The sequence below is a fragment of the Gasterosteus aculeatus genome, chromosome 17 (genome assembly GCF_964276395.1).
Source record: "Gasterosteus aculeatus chromosome 17, fGasAcu3.hap1.1, whole genome shotgun sequence".
NCBI classification, from domain to species: domain Eukaryota; kingdom Metazoa; phylum Chordata; class Actinopteri; order Perciformes; family Gasterosteidae; genus Gasterosteus; species Gasterosteus aculeatus.
This window is the reverse complement of record NC_135705.1, coordinates 10,175,959-10,188,659: the sequence shown is the minus strand read 5'-3', so window position 1 is coordinate 10,188,659 and position 12,701 is coordinate 10,175,959. Positions and strand designations below refer to the sequence as shown.

General features: G+C 44.0%; 1 protein-coding gene across 1 annotated transcript in view; it reads right to left on the bottom strand.

Moving 5' to 3' along the window:
* col7a1 (collagen, type VII, alpha 1) overlaps positions 1–12,701 on the bottom strand; it is a 44,991-nt gene that overhangs the window by 15,605 nt on the left and 16,685 nt on the right. Inside the window, exons 29-76 of the mRNA XM_078091708.1 lie at positions 12,655–12,696; positions 12,497–12,523; positions 12,368–12,412; positions 12,163–12,282; positions 12,006–12,077; positions 11,875–11,910; positions 11,739–11,792; positions 11,539–11,613; positions 11,239–11,352; positions 10,152–10,178; positions 10,005–10,058; positions 9,824–9,895; positions 9,681–9,740; positions 9,332–9,367; positions 9,204–9,248; positions 8,638–8,673; positions 8,478–8,522; positions 8,320–8,355; positions 8,161–8,196; positions 7,968–8,000; positions 7,798–7,869; positions 7,638–7,694; positions 7,399–7,434; positions 7,230–7,310; positions 6,704–6,739; positions 6,541–6,585; positions 6,386–6,457; positions 6,204–6,248; positions 6,072–6,107; positions 5,901–5,942; positions 5,714–5,794; positions 5,514–5,549; positions 5,352–5,387; positions 5,202–5,282; positions 5,055–5,090; positions 4,416–4,487; positions 4,244–4,288; positions 3,917–3,952; positions 3,271–3,306; positions 2,670–2,774; positions 2,513–2,578; positions 2,096–2,131; positions 1,978–2,013; positions 1,849–1,896; positions 1,717–1,752; positions 498–623; positions 145–354; positions 30–65 (exon numbers count right to left, since the gene is read on the bottom strand). Of these exons, the coding sequence (XP_077947834.1) occupies positions 30–65; positions 145–354; positions 498–623; positions 1,717–1,752; positions 1,849–1,896; positions 1,978–2,013; positions 2,096–2,131; positions 2,513–2,578; positions 2,670–2,774; positions 3,271–3,306; positions 3,917–3,952; positions 4,244–4,288; positions 4,416–4,487; positions 5,055–5,090; positions 5,202–5,282; positions 5,352–5,387; positions 5,514–5,549; positions 5,714–5,794; positions 5,901–5,942; positions 6,072–6,107; positions 6,204–6,248; positions 6,386–6,457; positions 6,541–6,585; positions 6,704–6,739; positions 7,230–7,310; positions 7,399–7,434; positions 7,638–7,694; positions 7,798–7,869; positions 7,968–8,000; positions 8,161–8,196; positions 8,320–8,355; positions 8,478–8,522; positions 8,638–8,673; positions 9,204–9,248; positions 9,332–9,367; positions 9,681–9,740; positions 9,824–9,895; positions 10,005–10,058; positions 10,152–10,178; positions 11,239–11,352; positions 11,539–11,613; positions 11,739–11,792; positions 11,875–11,910; positions 12,006–12,077; positions 12,163–12,282; positions 12,368–12,412; positions 12,497–12,523; positions 12,655–12,696 (2,745 nt within the window). The remainder of the gene's footprint in view (positions 1–29; positions 66–144; positions 355–497; positions 624–1,716; positions 1,753–1,848; positions 1,897–1,977; positions 2,014–2,095; positions 2,132–2,512; positions 2,579–2,669; positions 2,775–3,270; positions 3,307–3,916; positions 3,953–4,243; positions 4,289–4,415; positions 4,488–5,054; positions 5,091–5,201; positions 5,283–5,351; positions 5,388–5,513; positions 5,550–5,713; positions 5,795–5,900; positions 5,943–6,071; positions 6,108–6,203; positions 6,249–6,385; positions 6,458–6,540; positions 6,586–6,703; positions 6,740–7,229; positions 7,311–7,398; positions 7,435–7,637; positions 7,695–7,797; positions 7,870–7,967; positions 8,001–8,160; positions 8,197–8,319; positions 8,356–8,477; positions 8,523–8,637; positions 8,674–9,203; positions 9,249–9,331; positions 9,368–9,680; positions 9,741–9,823; positions 9,896–10,004; positions 10,059–10,151; positions 10,179–11,238; positions 11,353–11,538; positions 11,614–11,738; positions 11,793–11,874; positions 11,911–12,005; positions 12,078–12,162; positions 12,283–12,367; positions 12,413–12,496; positions 12,524–12,654; positions 12,697–12,701) is intronic.

Here is a 12,701-nt window from a genome sequence, read left to right as displayed (position 1 = left end):
AATAAGAGATGTTGAACATGAACACTTACAGCTTCTCCTTTGTCCCCTTTGTCTCCTCTATCTCCCTGAAATACAAATATACACTATATAAGCCGAATCCTCTTCACAGACAAAATCTTGTTAACCAGACTTTCCCCAACTCACCCTGTCTCCCGGCCTTCCGGCCTCTCCTAGTTCACCAGCTCGCCCAGGAACTCCCGGTTTTCCCGGTTTGCCTGACTCTCCGGCGGGCCCCGGGGGTCCCTCTGGCCCTGGCTCTCCAATGGCTCTGCCTGTAGGACCAGTTGCTCCTGTGAGTCCTCGCTCTCCTTGATCCCCTTTTGCTCCTCTCTCTCCCTGAAACCCGCGGGAACCCTGGTGTACAAGAGGGAATGGAGGGAGATAAACAAATATACACCTTGGCCAAATGATGCGGGTTTGGATATATAAGATATGACAGCGGTCCCCATCAAGTCTTTTTCACCGCAAGCCTTAAAGATGCCTTTAGTCATACTTACGTCCGCACCAGACGGTCCTCTCGGTCCAGGTTCACCGCTGTCTCCTTTGTCCCCCTTCACTGCCCTCTGCACTAAGGGGATCAGTGGAATGTCCTTCTTGTCCACAAGGGTCTTCAGATCCAACACCTGTTGTGAAGGAAGAAAAAGTAAATGGTTGACGAGAGCTAAATAACTTTCAGCCACAGCCGCCTGTCTGTAGAAAACAGTCAAAGACCAGTCATTGGGATTTCATCACAGCAGCTGGAGAATCGCTTGTAATATCGTCATGTATTTCCCATATTCCAAAAAGGAAATGCATAGTATGTATTTTAAAATGTATTCACTTAAATCCTCTGGAATATATGGTTTCACTGTGAGGAATTGAGATAGCGTTTCATCTCCAAGTAAACTGAATGAGGTTAACAAACTCCTCCACACTATCGGGCAACCTTTATTTTTAGAAGTGCCAATTTAGTCGTAAATCCATCTGTCAGTGTTCTACATCTATGACATCAAGCCGCACATGCTGCTGTGGGTTTGAACTACATGCAGTCCTATTTTTATAAGGCCCATAAATAAAGATCCAATCCAATATTGGAAAATATTAACTCTGTTGATCTTCTTTTACCAGATTGAAGACATTTTGTTTTTAAACTAAATGAGTCAGTCATAAATACATCTAGAAGCTTTAAGAAAAAATAGACTCATGAAAAACAGGATCAATAAGATGATAAGAAAGGCTGACGCAGAGTTAAGTTGGGCCTTGAGTTTTAGATTTTAACATTATACTGATATTTGTGTATTTTTAAAAGGAATCTACAATTTGCCAAATGTATGTAAGACTGCACAAATTCATTTTGACATTTGATATATGCCCCAAAAAAATCTTATATCTAACTTCTAACAAACAATGCTTAGCGCTACACTAACAGACATAAGTGGGAAACTAGTGACAAAGCTTTTGGAAATAAGCATTAATGAAAGGTCTAATGTCCAAAATAAATGTGCTTCAGCGTCAGTGGGGAGGAATTACTCTTCATCCAAACCGAAAGACATTTCTATCTTAGAAAGGTCCGTCATGCTACAACTATATGATGTTCAGATCCAGAGAAAAGAATATTGCATATAAATATATCTCTTTATATTACATCAAATACTGAAAAAACTTTAGACTGTCAATGAACTAAAATGTTACAGGATCATTAAACTGCAAATCCTAATTGTGTGCCGGTCCACATACCTGAATGCCAAGATTGGCCAGAGCCTTTTGTACATCCTGGTGAGAGAAATATGCAAACAGCAATCAACAAAAATGAACAATATTGAACAGAAATGTCACAGTCACAGTCACAGTGATGTGCTGACATCTTACCGCTGCTGTGCCGGGTTTGCCGGGCGCTCCGTCCTCTCCTGGGTCTCCCTGCCGATAAAAAAAAGGTGTCATCACAGAATTTCACTCACAACACATTTTGAACAAAACATGGAAGGACTTTGAACTTACAGTTTCACCTTTCAGGCCAGCTGGGCCTCTGTCCCCCTGCAACAAAGAAAGTTAAAAGGTTAAGAGCCGCTTACAAATCTAGAGCAAACGGCGATAAACACAGACAACCACAACTTACTCGGACTCCCACAGCTCCAGGGATCCCAGGCACGCCCTGGAGGACAGACAAGGACAGAGCAAGGACAAGGATGAGGACAGATAAGACTGTGGCAGGGCTGCAGTAGCACACAGTGACAGACGTAGATAAGAACACGCATCTGTTCACACCGTTACATGTGCAAGAGCAACGCTGCTGGGGACGTCATGACCATGCGAGGAATAGATATCAGCTAGAGGTTTTTATTTGAAGTTTCTGTAAAATAAACAACTCTATGATGGGATGCAAAAGTAAACACATAATTATTCTAAGGAATTCTTATACTACACAGTAGCCCTGCGCACCCAACATTTCACTAAAAGCAGTGACTGTCATAGGCTATGAAAAAAACTGTAATTAACTGTAATGTCAGAATGCTGCAAAGTCATGCATACTCACAGGGGTTCCCGGGGGCCCCTGCGGGCCGGGGATTGGTGCCGCTTCAACTCCTTTAACGTACACCACCTAAGAGACAAGGGCAGCGTGTGGACATTGAAAGATGACACTAATAGTCCCAATTCATTATAGACTTCAAACGCCTCTACAACAGCTGTACCTGTCCAGGAGGACCAATGCTGCCGGGCCCTCCAGGGGGCCCAGAAGGGCCAGAGGGACCGACGGCCCCAGCAAGACCCCGGTCTCCTTTCTGCCCGTCTCGGCCCTGGAAATCAAGAGCAATTATACAACGGAGACTCTCTCTACACAGGGTTACTTCCTCCTGCCCTATAGTAGAGGCTGAACTATAAAATCAAAGCAGGTGGCGGCTGCCACCCCTCCACTGATGTTCTAGAGATAATTAATGAGAATTTGCACATGAAAACAGCACAGCGTTGACATTTGGTGCCTTCTAGTTTCTTGTCAGAAGGGGTTCCCCCCTTAGAGGCTTGATCATTAGAGGCTAGTGAATTTATATAGCTGCTTCTGAGAAGCCTATTGATTCAGCGGTGAGTGAGGGTGTGATGGTAATGTCAATGTCAGAGCAAACTACAGTTGATAAACACACACTGGAGTGGCAAATTGCAATGGGAAAAGGGAAAAGAGGAAAGTTGATTCATAAAAAAGAAAAGCGGGGAGGTAAAAGGGGGGCAGGTTTACCGGACAGGATACAAAACAAACACAAAGAGATATTGAGGTAAGAGAGATTTGGAGAAACTGACATCTCTTCCTGCAGCTCCTGAATCTCCTTTGTCGCCCTGCACATCAAAGACAACAATGTCAGATTCACAAAGAAATACAGACAGAACAATCATTTTCATAAACAAATTCCTACAAAGACAATAGCCTCCAAATCTAGCATCTATCTAGACTATTGTCTCAATCTGTTTCCTTTATTTGCTGTTTTCCCCGCGGTGTGTCCTGTAGCAGCGTGCGTGGTCTACTGCGGGAGAGAACCGAAACTAATGCTAATGCTAATTAGCGTTGCTTGCTTATTAACGGACGCATTTCATTCCAAAGCAACCCAGGCTGACTCCAATAAGGTAATATAAGGTTCGCATCGACTCGTTATGTGCTGATGGAGCGCGTCGCTGCTACTATTTACCGGTCGGTCCCCCCCTCGGCCGGCACGTTGGGTGGGGTAGATCGCCATGATGTACCCCACTGATCTACACCCCTGTTGTAGATCATTATTCACAAACACTACTTTTTAAAATATGCTACACTTTAACACACCAGTCCACATTTGGTTCACAAGATTGTTCACATACATTTGTGAAACTTAAAAATGCTTTTGTTGGTCGGCTTAATCGACTGAATCCATTCTGTCGGCTCAAATGATCCAAAATGATGAACAGCCAAACAAACCTTTCTCCCATCTTCACCCGGCACACCGTCCTCGCCCTGCAAGTCAAAACTAAATGTAATACAGATTTTAACAAACAAAATAAATAATGGCCGGTCTGCTGAATGCGTACAATTAATTGCCATCGCTTCAGAGAGTCACTTAAGACCGTCATTATGCAGCAGACCCTGAAATAAATGTCCTCGCTGCTTTATTGGCTAGGCCAGATTAGAGAATGATAGAAACATATATACTGAAAGAAAAACAACATTCATATTCTGGTGTTGTGTCAAGTCAATAACGGTGTGCACTGAAGTACATCAGGGGATAAAAATGGGGTGTAAAGTTACCGTTTTGCCAGGAGAACCAGGTTTGCCATCTTCACCTGCTTTACCCTAAAATACAACAACATGAGCGATGCCACTGAGTAAACTGGGCGGAGATCTAATGAAACACAAATAATGGATGACTCTGATTAAGTGACCCATTAATACAAAATGTAAATGTTGCGTGCGTACTCACAGGTGTCCCTGCGGTGCCCAGAGGCCCAACAGGCCCCGGGGGGCCCTGGTCCCCTCTTAGTCCTGGTAAACCCTATTAATCAAACCAACATGCGTGGTTTAATCTCCCTTTTATTCAGATTAAATGCTAAACTAAGACTGATTTTGATTTTCTCACATGTTGCACCCTGTTGTGAGGATGCACGGGCAGAAGATAATATTAAAAGGTTTAACTTAACAGTTTAAACGTGCAGTAAATTACCAAAATAGCGAATGCAATTTGTTTTGGATGTACGGCAGCAGAACAGAAGCATTGTGTGTCGGCCCATTAAAAAAGGGTTTAGAGTTAAACTTCTCTTTTAGCAGTAATTTTTGTGTTCAATATTATATAATAGTCTCCTGTGAAACTGAACTGTCCCTGTGTGTTTCCCTGCATTGGGCTTATGCAACTGGTCACAGTAGTGAAGGCTGACACCTCCACAGTGCCCTCTGCAGCCCACACGCTAAAGGTGCACGTGTCATTGCAATTGAGGGGCAGATGTGCGCTGATTGAAAATCTGTTAAAATATCAGCATGTACTTCAATATAATTACTGAGAACTAATAGAAAATATGTGCAAATTGTATATTTCAAACCAGCAAACAGGAGGAATTGAACTCACGTCTCTTCCGGGATCCCCCTGTTTCCCGGCATCACCCTGTAACACAATGAAAAACCGACACAGTGCATCAGCGGCATGCAGCCATTCTCCGGTGAGGCCAAGAAATACGATGTGTTTAAAGTTTGGGTAAAAGGTAGCAGAAAGTACCCTCAGACCAGGTGGTCCAGCAGCACCTGGTTTACCATCCAGACCGGGACGTCCATCCAAGCCAGATATTCCCCTTTCTCCCTGATCACACAGATGTTAAGGATTAGATAAAAACGGTTCAGTAGGTGAGATCAGCCACTGATTTCAAACCTTTTCTCCAGGTGCTCCTCTGTCTCCTGCGTCGCCCTGTAAACATCAGAAGAGAAATACAGTGTGCGTGAATGGAAATGAGCAAATCATCCAGGTATTAATGGATATGATATCTAGTGATGAAAATTGAAGCAGAGAAGCAGCGACAGAACGCAAACTCACTCTTGTGCCTGCAGGTCCCCGCTGTCCCTCGGGACCCTGTATAAGCAGCGAGGAAAGAACAAGAAGTCCCAAATGATCATCAGTCATGCATACCAAATAAACAGGGAAAGGGGCTGTGTGCATACTGATGCATGCGCTATACGGTGGCTTATCAGATGCTCACAGAGTATTCCCAAAATGCAAGAATGAGGCAAGCTCACCCGTAGGCCTGGGGCTCCAGGAATGCCGGCTTCACCTTTCTGACCTTTTCCGCCGTGCTCTCCTGGGTCCCCACTGTCCCCCTGAAAATAACAGTAATAAGAATTTAAACATTTGTGGCTGATTGTGGCCTTTTTAGGAGCTTTTTGTCACAATGCGTGTACAATAATTACAGTGGCTGGTACACACCTTCTCTCCTCTCTCTCCTCTCAACTGGCCCTTGATGTCGGCCTTTAGAAGAACAGAAATATAGTATATGTAGTATCAGGGTTGAATTGAGTTCAGCTACAGGACCTTCCCTCAATGGAAAGAAAATGCTGCAAAAACTCAAGTTTACTGGGATCAAAATGACACACTCACCACTATTCCTGGTGGTCCTGGAAGGCCTCGGGGTCCCTTTAAGAAGAGAGGAAAACATTTAAATCAATTTACAATAGATTACGATAGATAAAATGTTTTAAGCGGTTTGTGAAAAAAAAGCTGACAACAAACCAGTTCTCCTTTCTCTCCTCTTGGTCCTGCGGATCCAGGACTGCCCTACAAATGAAAAAATATCAATAAATATATGGAGCGGCTGACCTTCCTCACTATATCTCCTCTCGAGAGCCCATGGGAATGCACAAGTGCTTATTGATAGAGCTCTGTGTGTGATGATACATAAATGTGTGCCTCACATTTCGTCCGTGCTCTCCAGGATCTCCCATGTCTCCTTTTTCTCCTGGTCGACCCGGCTGACCAGCCAGTCCCTGAGCGCCGCCAATTAAAACCAATTAAAATCTGTTAACTGAACTTATGAAAACGTCATTCCAAAATGTGTCACTTGTCCTACCCTCAGTCCTCGTTCTCCTGGCTTCCCAGGAGGTCCAGACTCCCCCTGATGAAAAGCACGTTTAGAACTTCAATAAACATTTGGAGTAAAATGTACACATTATTTTTTATAAATAAACGAACACTCGTTATGAAGAGAGGACGTTGAAATGTATTATACTTACAGGTGTGCCTTCATCGCCCTTCTCTCCTCTTTCTCCCTTTAGGACATACATATTGATAGTAATGAATCCCTTTATTCAAGATCATTTGAACTAGGAGGACACTTCATTCCAACAACTGAGTAGATAATCAGAACATATAAAATGTCATGTCATACACAAAAAGTGTCCCTTTTACCTCTAAAGTGGCATCATTAGATAGAGATGCATGTTGGAAGGAACAGAAGAAAGAAAACAGCCAGTCTGATGTTTGATTTCAGCTCTGAGACCAACATGCAACAATAGCATTAACTGTTTTACTATTTTTTACAATACATAGAGCAATGTCCCCTCAAAGAAAGACAGGATGACACGATCAAATCTCTAGAGCTGCAACAATAATAACTCCTAATTAACCTGGTGATAAAACTTAATTTCTCAGGAGCTAAGTGGAGATATGTATTCCGCTGATATTCAGAGTACAGCTAAAAGCTCAAAAAGCTGTTGCATCGTGAACAATCAAAAAAGCCTATTTCTTCGCTGAGAATACCTCTTTCCCGGGGAGACCAGCCTTTCCTGGGATTCCTGGCCGCCCATTGTCCCCACGCTCTCCTGGATCACCTGAATCTCCCTGAGGATCAGTTTTAAGACCAGTTTGTGAATCAAAATGAACAGAAAGGCTAAAAACACGCAAAAAGGCAACATTGCAGGCTGGTCACCTTGGCGCCGGGTCTTCCGCCGATACCAGCAAGTCCCTGAGGGAAGAGCACATGTTTTATGTATTTTGGGGCACGACTTCCACCGACAGCTGGCACGAGGGAATATTTCATGAATAACTGGTTCACTTGTGAGGAATATATCATAGCAGCTGTAAACGGTAACATTGTGCCATTTGCTGTCAAAGCCACCGTGTTGATGTAGATAAAAAGGCGTGACAATGACTCCGACGTGAACTCACTCTCTCTCCCGGCTCTCCTTTAACTCCAACAGCTGACCCTCCTGATCCTGAGGACCCCTTGCAAAATGACAGGGACGACATTTTATTTGGACAAATGTCAGATGATAATTTTACTGCAGACACAGATTTCCATGAACATCATCATCCGCTGGTTTCTCACCTTCTCTCCTTTCTGTCCGCCGTCGCCCTTCACTCCCCTCGCCCCATCATTACCAGGCAGGCCTTGGTCCCCCTTTGGCAGATGTGCAAAGGAGAGGAAACAGGTCAGAGTGAAGGACCATTGAACTGGAAAAATGAAACGTCTTATGAGAACAGACTTTAAAAGCCTACCTGGTCCCCTTTCTTCCCGGGAATACCTGGACCCTGCATGATTTGAATAATACATTAAGGAATCGTCATCACAGACAGCTGACGTGGCTGACGTTCGTACCGGTATGCAGGACATAATGAAAGAGACATTTCGATCAGTTTGTGATCCAAATGATGCCCGTCAGGATTTTCTTTTCCTCATCTGATCACTCACACTTCTGCCAGGCTCCCCTCGTGCCCCCTCGGCTCCCTGGCAACAGATAAGTGCAAATGTCATTTCATCTTGGCAAAGAACATTCATTACATCCCATTACGAAATGTGTCACGTTCCCATTGACCTGCTGCTTTTCGTGCTTCATTTAATCAGCCTCACCTTTTCTCCTGCCGCTCCACTGGGTCCTGGTAAGCCCTGGTGACAAAAGGGAAAGACTTCATTCGCATCTCTCTCACTACCCATAAATAACAGCGCGACAATGCAGCGAGCATGAAAACGGACACTGATTTGATTCAACACGCCCGTCTGTCACTCACTCTTAAACCTGTTGCTCCTGCGAGGCCCGGCTTCCCCGAGTCACCCTGTGAAAAAAAATATTCAGATAACAGCACACGATCCCCCCCAAGAAAACAAAGGGATGTCAACAGATGAACTAATCTCAATAAAAAAAAACTGAAGCAACTCTGCTCTACTCACTCTCGCCCCAGTTTCACCAGCTGGTCCTCGCTCCCCCTGCAAACAAACGCATAGGTTCACTGAATTTTATAAGTCACATCGCCTGTTCTGGGAATCTTGTCTGATTATCTGACTCACTGTCAACAAATCCTGCATCTTGCAAAGACGGGTACAGTCTGTTACTTTCACAGTGGAAATACTGTTAATTTGTTTCCTGGGATGGTCAGTAGCTAATATAGCTTCTCAACTTCGTCTCGTCGAAAAATAAGCATATTTTAAAGGATTCATTTGAGGATTTCCTCTATTTACCAGATTACACAACATTTAAACTAATTGTGGACAACAATAAACACGATCCTTTACAGACAAACTAAGAACATTAGAACAGCAAGACAACAACAAAGCTGTCTCTCAGTTCTTTTTAGTTTATTGGACTGAAGAAAGGAGGCAGCCTGTTTCATCTCCACCTTTGTCCAACATTTATTAACTTGATTCTTCACGCCTGTGTGCGTTTGATGATAAATTGAATATGCTCTTCCCCATTGTAAAATGTTGTGCTACACCTGGTGCCTCATCGCTGTACTCACCCTGTCTCCCTGCAATCCAGCCTCACCTGGCTGTCCTCGGTCACCCTATTGGAATAGAGCGGGGGACTAAAGGTTATTCCTTTATTAGAAGCTTACAAGAGAAGCCATTTGTCTTACCTCCACCTTACCTTAGTACCAATTTCACCTGGAGGCCCACGAGGACCCTGCAATACATGAGCAAAATGCTTAATGGCAGATACATTAATTCCACTAAGGAGGTCGAGTTGTTTTATTACTTCTAAAGTAATAATCTAAAGAATTGTTTTAACTGTGACGGCTCCATCCTGTGGACATTAATAGCCTCTTATGTGTTTGCTAAGCTCTAAATTGTGAAACAACAACACCTCAAACGATTGAAAATTGTGATGGGATTGTGCAGGTGGAACAGATGTGTTGCTTTCTACTGTTTTAATATCATCAGCAAAACGGATACCTCATCTTGACGTCAACCATCTAAAGACTGTAAGCTCAACCTACTCTGTCCCCAGGATCTCCTTGTCTGCCAGGAAGTCCAGGAACCCCTTCGCCGTTATCGCCCTGAAAAAAAAACACAAGCCATCACTGTGGGATAAACATCTACCATGCTCAAACATTCATACACAGGATCAATCCTCATCTACCTTGTCTCCTTTGCTGCCTTGAGGTCCTGATGGCCCTCGAGGACTCTGAGCCCCTGGAGGTCCTGGGACACCCTGATAATAAAAATGCAATTAGTAAATGCAAAATGCAGCGCCACCTGCACACGGACTTCATCTGCAGACTAAACATGTCAGCACATTGACAGTGATTGACAGCGCTTACTGGGGAGCCTTTCTCGCCCTTCACGGCCACCCCACTTCCGACCCCTGGAGGTCCCTGTCAGCCGAGGGAGATAAGAGCTGAAAATCATTATGCTTACGCTCTACTCAGAATATGTCTGCAGTGAGAGGACATGCTGGTGTGACTCACCCGATCTCCTGTGCTGCCCTTGTCTCCCTGCAGAATGAGAATGAGAGAGACACTGAGTAGGAGAACATTTCTCTATGATAGCCACATACATTGATGCGTATTCCCACTCAATCAGAGGTGGAAACGCACTTCTCTTCCATTACACATGGTATCTCCACATCAAGAGAGAAAACCGATAACAACATGGAACCAGGATGTAAAATACATTTGCTAAAAACTGGTATAATGGTAGTTTTAAAAAACGTTTTTTTCTCTTTTAATCTAAAGACATGAGATGTGGCAAGAACCAGTTTCTGCCTTCCCTCATTCAATTGTATTACCTTTTTAATTATTATCAATCGGTAGTAGTAGTAGTTTGCTCAAGATAATTTCTATTTTCTATTAAAGTTGATTCATAGGAGTATCAGAGAAATTCTGTCTTTCAAAAGTTTCAAAACAATTATAATAAATTCTGTGTAAAGTATAATAAATATCCAAAACATTTTGAAAAGCGATAGAAACTATGAAAAAAGTCAAGTATGATACAGACCTATTACTAAAATTTGGGAGAATAAAACATCTTTAAGACCACTATAAAAATCCTGACTATTGTAACAAAAACCTAAAAATCTAAAAATGTCATCTTTCCTGGCACACCGAGTAAACGCTGCAGCCACCACTGGAGACACATGTGAGTGGCTCAATGCTGCCACCATGTGCATGAGACTGACAACAACAGTTTTATCTTGGACAAGTGGTTGGCTCCAATACACTCACACACATGCACGTTCATGCTGTCTTGTTATTTGAATATTGTTTCAACATAAATTCCTTAAAATCATTCTATAGTACAGTTAACACAGCATACTCGTGTTTACCAACACAGCCATGTCCCTCCAAAAAAAGGTTGGTTAATCCAGCTTTACCAGGACGCAGCAGTGCCAAAGCAGTGTCAAAGGCAGCTTGTGCTTTCAACTGCAAGCTTGAAATAAAGTCTATACAATAAATCACTTCTGTGGGACAGAATGCTAAAATGCTAAGAGCTGACAGCATACAAAAGTGCCTTTTAACTTGAGGGTGACGAAGCGAGGAAGGGCGGGTCGCTCACCTTGATGGAGAGTCCTGGCGTTCCTGATAAACCCGGGCGACCATCCTGACCAGGTGTCCCCGGAGCTCCAAAGGCGCCTTTGGTCCCATCGCTGCCAGGCCGACCAGGAGTACCCTTTGTGCATCCACAAACACTGGTCAGTGCACATAAATCACACAGAGATCTATACAGCTACACCAGACTTCTTTATGGCAGCTGGACATCCCCTCACAGGTGAGAGTGTTGGAGGGTTTGTGAGTGTGGCCCACCGTGAGGATACATGTGGCCATACAGAGATAATTCAGTACTGTAGTCACTTACTGGTATTCCGGGAATGCCTGGCTCTCCTTTCCTCCCAGGAAGACCCCCTCCTGATATAACGGAGCCTGGTTCACCCTGAAGCATCAGCACAGCCCCGTAAACACACACACACATTCTCGTTGTTCTCCCTCCTTTCAAACGGACACAAAGGAACTACAAACACTGGAAACACAGTAAAAATAAATGATAATTTAGCTTACCCTTTCACCTTTAGTCCCCTTTGGCCCCAGTGGCCCTGTCCCACCTGGTTGACCCTAGAACAACAGAAAACACTCAAGAAGCTCCGAACTTACGCAAATCTCCACTTCACTACTCTGCATGTTAAGAGTTACTCACTGGATCTCCTCTGACTCCGGACAGGCCCTGTGAACCCTGACACAAGCACAACATTGTTTTGTTACTTATGTGCCTATACGACAACATCAACACATCCATTGGTCGCGTGGGTTTTGCTCCCTCAAACTCACCGGGACCCCTGCGGATCCAGGTGAGCCTGGTCGTCCTGGCAAACCTGCACTTCCGTCGATGCCAGGAAAACCCTAAAAAGAAGAGAGATTGCTTGTGACTTCAGTCCTCATTTGGTGAATGCGGATGTTTTATCGGTATGGCCTTAGCTGTACTCACTCTTTCCCCCTTTTCTCCTTTCACCCCCAGTGAGGGTTCAACGGGGATAGTTTGGCCCGGTGTACCCGGGCGTCCTTCAGGTCCTCTGGGGCCTTCTCTCCCAGGCAGACCATCACGGCCCTACCCCACATTAGTGCATATAATCAATAGGATTTCTAAATAACAATATATTGCGGTTAAGAGTTCAGTGTAATGAATGACTTACAGGATCTCCCTTGCGCCCATCTGAACCGTCTCTGCCTCTCTCACCCTGCAGAGTAAAACAAAACAGCGCCTTAAAAGCTGAAAACACACAACGAGAGTGGTCAAATATTTCGGCCTGTCTGCACTATACCTTTTCTCCACGATATCCCCTTTCACCCTAAAATAAATAGGAAAGGTTCAACTTAGAACTTGAAGGATGTTTGTGGCTGATTGAAATCTATAATAACTTATTATCACAAGTTATGTACTGAAAGTACTGTACTATGAAAGTACAGCTGGAGAACTCACCTGAGGACACTGAACGGTGCACTGCTCTGGACCTGGATCTACCTAAA